At 38.1% G+C, this 7346-nt stretch overlaps 2 protein-coding genes across 3 annotated transcripts in view; one reads left to right on the top strand and one right to left on the bottom strand.

The window, feature by feature from the left end:
* Positions 1–443: 443 nt before the first annotated feature.
* On the bottom strand, positions 444–1883 carry LOC102194141 (interferon-induced protein with tetratricopeptide repeats 2-like). Its single transcript, XM_005734317.1, has 2 exons — positions 1879–1883; positions 444–1743 (listed from the first exon to the last, which is right to left on the bottom strand). Exons 1-2 carry the CDS (start codon positions 1881–1883, stop codon positions 444–446), a joined length of 1305 nt encoding a protein of 434 aa, XP_005734374.1.
* Positions 1884–3698: 1815 nt separating this feature from the next.
* The window catches only part of pomgnt1 (protein O-linked mannose N-acetylglucosaminyltransferase 1 (beta 1,2-)), a 26894-nt gene continuing 23246 nt past the window's right edge, over positions 3699–7346 (top strand). For both annotated transcript variants that reach the window (XM_005734304.1, XM_005734303.1), the window contains exons 1-2: positions 3699–4216; positions 5017–5119. In XM_005734304.1, coding sequence (XP_005734361.1) covers positions 4097–4216; positions 5017–5119 — 223 coding nt within the window. In that variant the 5' untranslated portion in view covers positions 3699–4096. The remainder of the gene's footprint in view (positions 4217–5016; positions 5120–7346) is intronic.

Raw genomic sequence — 7346 nt, 5'->3', positions numbered from 1 at the left:
ATGTTCGCTGATCACTCTGCATTCCTTTACACATAACTGTTATGATCTCATTTCAGAAGGTGTCATACTGTTCCAGATCATTTTCCGTTAACTTCATTTGATTGTCTCAGCCGCAGAGGATAACAAGAAACAAATACAAAAGCTCTTAAAAACAAATAATTCAACTTTTTCAAAATTAAACCTTTTATGTAAAACACAATTAAATGAATGAACAAAAAACAAATGCAAACTGCAAAATTTGGGTAAGAGTCAGCAACATTAATGGAACAATATTACAATCAATAAAGTTCTTTTTCAGGTCACGTATGTTCTTGTTACTGTTATAACAATATCTGAATCAATAATAATTTATTATTAGTTTCGTTGCAAACATTTAGACTGCCAGCATAGTAAATGTTCTTTATCTTTATTCTCTTTCTTCTTCGTAACTTTAGTGTGAGCTCTTACTGTTGCAGCTTGATTAGAAATTCCTCTATTTCTCTGCTACCATATTTTTTAGTGTATTTCTCCAGCATTGTAATGCTGTTTTCACGATGGAAGGATTGGTGTGGTATCACTGCTGCCTTCTTGTGATATTCTATTGAATTTTGTCTATCAATCAACTTTCCATTAAAATATAAATGTTTTGCATATTTGTTGTAAAGCATTTGTTGCTCCTTATATTCCAGGTCACTTTCTAGCAGTTCATTGTATATCTGGTCAGCTTTGTCTTGCTTATTTACCTTTACATACATGTCTGCAAGAGTTATTTTCATGTTAAGTGAAGAATGAGGGTAAAGCGAAATCACCTCCTTACAGAGACTGATGGCTTTGTCAATCATGCTGCGCTCGAGCAGATTGGTTCTTGTCTGCCTGGAAAAGATCCTACTTCTGTAGCAGTTCGCAGCACACCACTTCAGGTAACGTTCATCTGGATGTCTTTCCAGAGCTTCTTCTATCAAATCAATAGCTTCATGTACAGATAAATATTTACTGTAAAGCATAAGTACCGGATTGATACCACTGTAGCTGCTAACTGGCTTTTTTAAAACTCTTCTGGCCAATGTGCATACTTCATCTTTCATTTTTGTTCCTTTTTGAGGACATGCATCAAGGTAAAGAGCAGCAAGGTACAAGTTCTCTGGATCGTGTTCTTTGGCGATTCTCATTTTTTCCACGATGGCATGGTCGCTATTGTTATGAGCATTCACTAATGCTAACACATAGCTGGTCCGCCATGCCACCATGTCAGGCTGCATCCTGATGGCTCTCTGGAAGTAATCTATAGCCAGCAGCTTTTTTTCTTTGTTGAACTTCATCAGGGTCCAGGCTTTTTCTGCATAGATCTCTGGATGGAGTTCATCCTGGGATGGAGATGGGTATTCATTCATCAGTGCATTAATTTTTGACAGGTAATTCTGACTTTGTACTTGTTCTCCCTGTTGGTTGTGTAGCCAGGCCAGGTTCCCATAGTTCACTACCAGCCAGGGACCCTCATCTGATACTGTGTTTCTCATCTGACGGAAGGCTTCTGTGGCTCTGCTGAAAAAACGCAGGGCATCTTCACTGAAGCCCAGCTGGTAGTGAATGAACCCCTGCAAGTTATAAATGTGACCCAACCAGCTGTACCCCTCTTCGGTGCCAATGTCCTCCAAATTGTACTTGAGACGGAAAAGTGTGGACCTGCTACAGTCCAGATTCCAGTTGAAGTGGCACTGCAGAGCCTCCAGTTTGGACTCCAACGTTGACTGACTCTGAGAAGAACTATGGGGATTCAAAATTAAAACAAATCACATTCAAGAAATATAATGTTCTCTAAATATTCAAATCACATACGCCCCCCGCCCCCCCCCCCAAAAAAAAACAAAAACAAAACAAAACAGAAAAGCTGCTACTCACCTCATCTTCTAACTCAGTTGCTTTCTAAATAGCACTGGTGTCCTTTCTTTGGACTGTTTCTTTGGGTGTGGCACCATAAAAGTCAGTCATGTTTAACTTCTGTACTGTTGTAAATGATGAACTTTGAACTTAGTGAACTATTACTTCTCATGAAAAAATACTGCCACGTGTATGTTTAATTAGGTTAGCAAGATAGGTTAGCAAATGATTAATTTTGGGTGTTACCCAAAGTATTAGTCAGGAAACTGAAGTGTTGATTGCATACTTTTTTGATTTCTTTACCTGACGTAAGATATTTTAAGCCATCAAAAGGCTAAAATCCAGGTGAGGTCATACTAGATGATGTCTAAACTGAATTCCTCTTGAAATTATTTTTCAAAGTCATTCCATTCAAAGTGCAGTTTAAATAAATGAAGTTCACACAGTTAAAGGCTGAGCCCTACCCAATCAACTCTATCAAATGCTTTTTCTACATTTAGAAACAATACTGTGGTTTCAGTGTTTTTACTGTGTCTATCAAATTAAGTAATCTATGTTTATGCATTCATCTATGTTTATTATTGGGCATACTTTTCAGGGCTTCCAGATGAGTCTTTAATGGCACATATAGTCATTTTTTAATTTATTTTGACTGGTTAGCTAGAAATTGTCCTAATTTGTTACCATGTTCTTGGAAGGCATCCCTTCTATGTATGGAAATAGGGTGTTGGGCCACCCATCACCGGTCATTCGGTACCTTTATGTACGAGCTTGGATTATAATGCCAGCAGTCAGACTTATTTCCAGTAGGTGGTTATAAACTGCAGCAGTAGTGGGATTAAGAAGCCATTTTTATTTAATCTTGTTGTCTCTTTTTTATTGGTTAGGAGCAAAGATAATAAAAATTGTCTTTCTTTGCCTTTTATTTTCAGTTAGGGAAGACGAGGGAACTTAAACCTTTGTTTGCTGTTTTGGCATTGTCCCAAATAAACTAGTGCCAGGCATTTCAGTTGTTCTGTGAAGCTGGCCTTTTCTTATGAGTTGTTGGAGTGGGGAGTTGCACCTCATCTCATATTTTTAAATTTCTGTTTCTCAACATATATATATATTTTTTATTATATTTTATATATACATGAGTGTTACTTTATGTGCAATTTGGAGTTTTTTCTATGTACAATATTTAGGATTCCATTGCCAGTAGTGATGTGCCGCTGTTATCTGTATATGACTAAAAACACTTGAAATGTATTCAAATGAAAGTCTGTCTCTGCAGTAGTCATCATTTTGCACATGGATGTTTAGCTTTAAAATATGTGACCTCTCTAAACATTAGCAACTAAGAAAACTTGGCAAAAGTTGGCCTGGTAAATAATAAGTAAATCAATTTGTTTTTCTCCTATCCAATTTGGGGTCATAGGGGGCTGGAGCCCATCCTGGCTGTCAGAGTACACCCTGGCCGGGTCTAGAGTCGGTCAATGATCTAACATGGACAGACAGCCATCATGCTTACATCCACACCTACAGCCAATCTAGAATCACCAGTTGGAGTTCCTGGAGAGATCGTGCAAGCTCAACAGAGAAAGACTGTAAAAGCTGCAGTGCTATTTTGTTGTTGTTGTTATTGTTGTGACATTTCAACTTGAAATACACAATGCTATTGCTCCCATTAAGTCCTTCTAAGTTTTAAAATACGAAGGAAAGCGGGCTCTTACTTACCTTACTTACTTTAAAACAAACAAACAAATTAACGTCAATCATAAGCGTTAACTCGAATAACAACCAGTAGAGGGCAGAAATACACCAATGTCTTTTCTGCCTATTTAAAAAACGAAGAAGGAAGAGGACCTCTGTGACGTATTTTGCTCTGCGACAGAAACTCTGTGTATGTTGCGGTTTAAAGCTACTTTTCTAGAAGCAGCTGCTTACTATGGAATATAAATGACACTACAAGACTTACTGATGACTCCGTGATTAATGATGTTCATACGCGAACAGAAAAGAGGCGGCTGGAGCATGTTAAAGCCCCGTACAGTTACATGGCAGTTTGGTGTCGTCGGCTAAACTTGGTGACTATTTGTGCACAGTGCCTTTTTTTTCCGCGTCTCTTGTTTAGCTCAGATGAGCATGTAAGAGTCAGCCGTGTTTTGGTGGTGTGGAGTTGTGCATGTCCCGGTTGCAGAAAGTGGAGGAGAGCAGGCGGAGGGCGTGAGCTGTGTCCAGGCGGCTGTCGGTGTCCGGGATGGAGACCTGGACCCCCAATCCCCGAGCTAAGCCCTTCATCCCCCGTCAACAGAGGAGTCTCTATCTCACCTGGAAATACAAATTGACCAACAAGAGGACGATTCGCCGGTTCTGTCAGGTAAATACTGATAGAGCTCAGCAAAAGAGTGATGTTGCTGCTGTAAATCAGCAAAGTAAACGTATTGTCCTGTTTTCTCGCTTATTTTGCATTTAACAAGCCACATTAGCTCATATTTAATGGTTTCATATTGCCAAAAAGTTTTGGTAAACGAAATGTCAGGTGCTCTTTCAAAGTAAAGGCTGCAAGACATATCCTGGCTTGATTATATCAGTGCCCGTTCCTAGATGCACTCACTGGGCACTTTGAAGGTTACACGTTACTCGTACTGGGTTGGACCCCTATTTTCCTTAATTTTTCATGGCATAGATCCAACAAGATGCTGGAAACACTCAGTGGTTTTGATTTATATTGACATGATGGCATCACACAGCTGCTGCAGATTTGTTGGTTGCACGTTCATCTCAATCTCCCATTCCACTGCATCCCAAAGCAATCCACTGGATTGAAATCTGGTAACTGTGGAGGCCATTTGAGTACATTGAGATTATTGTCATGTTCAAGAAACTAGTTTGAGTTGATTTAAGCTTTGTAACATGGTTTGTTGTCCTGTAAACAGACGTCAGAATAAGCACACAGTAGTCATAGAGGGAGGGATGTGGTCCGCAATAATACTTGTTGGGTGTCGCATTTAAATGACAGTAAAATAAATACCATCTGAATCTCACAACAGAAATCAAGACTCATTAGTGCCAGTAGATCAGCAATTAAGTGAACCATTTGTAGAGTTTAATAATATCAAAATTAACTAACTACAGACATCAAGATGAACACTGATACATTTTTTTTTTATCCTACAGGCCAGTGCCGTGTTGTTTCTGCTGATAACCGTCATAGTCAACATTAAACTCATCCTGGATACAAGAAGAGTTGCCAGTGAAGATGCAGCAGCCCAAGAATATGGTGAGAAACATGTTCACATGTCATTTTTCTTATACTTAGTACACTCAGGTTTAAGTGAGTGTATGTATAAATTTGAGCCTGTATGTATGATTTTGACCCTGTGTGGATTGGTGAAAATCCTAAATGAATTCACACTAATGCGTCTAATTCTAAGACTTTAAAGATCTGTGCTGTATAATAACTCCGCAAAAAAAACTGCTACAAGCAACTCATTACCATGACATTCTACCCAGAATGTAGAATGTCGAGTGACCACAGCTTTAGCTTTGAGTTGTAACAGACTTTTGTGATTAGTAGTATTTCGGCCTGATAGATGGATGTCTCATCCTTTGACATGTCAACTTGAACTTTTTATCTTGATTCGTGATTTCAGAGTAAACTTTAACTACAGTCTTTCACCCATCAGTATGCTTGGACAGATGCTGCGATTTTGTCATGGATTTAAATTCAGTTTTATTTATATAGTTTCCTCAAGGTGACTCTATAAAATATCTCATTTACAATATGTGTATACAGTATACAGTACAGTCTATAGTCCCCAAATGTCTAACTCTGTGACTCTCTGGACAGTAATGCAGCTTTCAGTCAATTCCTCTGAAACGTTTACTGTATGTTAATGTAGCAGTCAGTATTTAAATATGTACAAAATCAGTTTAATAGAAGAGTTGAGGGTTGATCTGTCTGTTGCTATCTGACATATTCACTAGGGGTGCAACGATACACAAAATTCACGGTTCGGTTCAGTTCGATACTTTGGTGTCACGGTTCGATATTTTTTCGATACAAAAAATGTTCATGCCTTTTTTAATTTGTAATTTATTAAGATTATAAATATTTCTTTTAACTCAAATACAGTTTTTAAATGAGATGTTGCTGAAACAACAAAAGAATAAAAGAGTTTGGAAACGAGTTTATTTCAGAGAAATGTCCTTTTCCAAAATAAAAGCTATGCTATACCCTTCTTCTGGGGTAAATTCTCACGAGCATATTGAACATATCAGGTCCCCATAAAATGAACCACTCTCTGATGGACCTCACCTCACACACATCTTCTGGAGTGCTAGCACTTAGCTGCATATACAACAAAAACAACTTAAATAAAAATATGTATTGCACAGAAATGCCTTCCTAAATATATTTTTAAACATTTTAAATGTTCTAAAAACAAGATATCAACCACATACAGTTCTGCATTGTTTGGGAATCCCTGATGGTATTTTCTATTCTTGGCATAATATAAAACAACCACACCCAATCCCTGACATGAAAAATTTTTTTTAGAACCATGTTCTATAGTGTACAGAAAACGCATGAAAACTTAAATCTGGTAAAGCTGTACTTCACATATTTCTGTTGTGCAGACTTGGTACCATGTAAAACAAACAAACAAAAAAAACACCATGTAAAGAATAAAAAATAAATACAAACAAAAGCTATTCTATACCCTTCTTCTGGGGTATATTCTCAGCAGCATATATAACAAATCAGGTACCCATAAAATGAATCACTCTTTAATGGACCTCCCCTAACACTCATCTTCTGGAATGCTAGCACTTAGCTGCTTATACAGCATAAACAACTTAAATAAAAGGTCCTGTTAAATACAAACCAAAACATAGTTTACTCAATTTCCATGTTCTTCTTCAGAAAAATTAGGATGTCCACATGTTCTGCTGACAGTACAGATCTGCTTGCTGTGACAATGTCACCTGCTGTGGAAAACACCCTCTCACTTGGCACAGAGGTTCCAGGTACAACCAAGTAACACTGTGCCAACTTGGAAAGATGAGGGTACAAGCTGTGATGTTCCTTCCACCATCTCGGTGGGTTATCATCTGTGGGAATGCAGTCTGCTAACCTGTACAAGTTAATTTCCTCCTCTGCCACTTCGGCTGCAGACCTGGTCCTTGGCTTCTGTGCAATGAACAGTTCTCCAAACAACTCCTTCATGGCCGACTTTTTCTCTGGTGGAAATGCTGATGGTGAATCTGAAGAGTTTGCTGCTTGAGTCTCTGCGGAGGTTGCAGTTTCTGTGGTGCCTGCGGCTTGGTCTTGAGGAAATATAAACAACCAAACTGTTAATTGTATTTGTTTAAATAATATTTATAAATGAAACAGTAGCTAAATAAAATTTCAAAAATAAAAAAAAAAGAACACCTACTTGTTCAATGCTCAAGACAAGTTCTGTGGCGAGTGCTCCATAGACTCTCAGCTGAGTGACATCATC

This window comes from Pundamilia nyererei, unplaced genomic scaffold (genome assembly GCF_000239375.1).
Source record: "Pundamilia nyererei isolate P.nyererei 1_Seehausen unplaced genomic scaffold, PunNye1.0 scaffold00057, whole genome shotgun sequence".
Lineage (NCBI taxonomy): Eukaryota > Metazoa > Chordata > Actinopteri > Cichliformes > Cichlidae > Pundamilia > Pundamilia nyererei.
The sequence above is the reverse complement of the archived record's forward strand: the minus strand, read 5'-3'. Positions and strand labels throughout refer to the sequence as shown.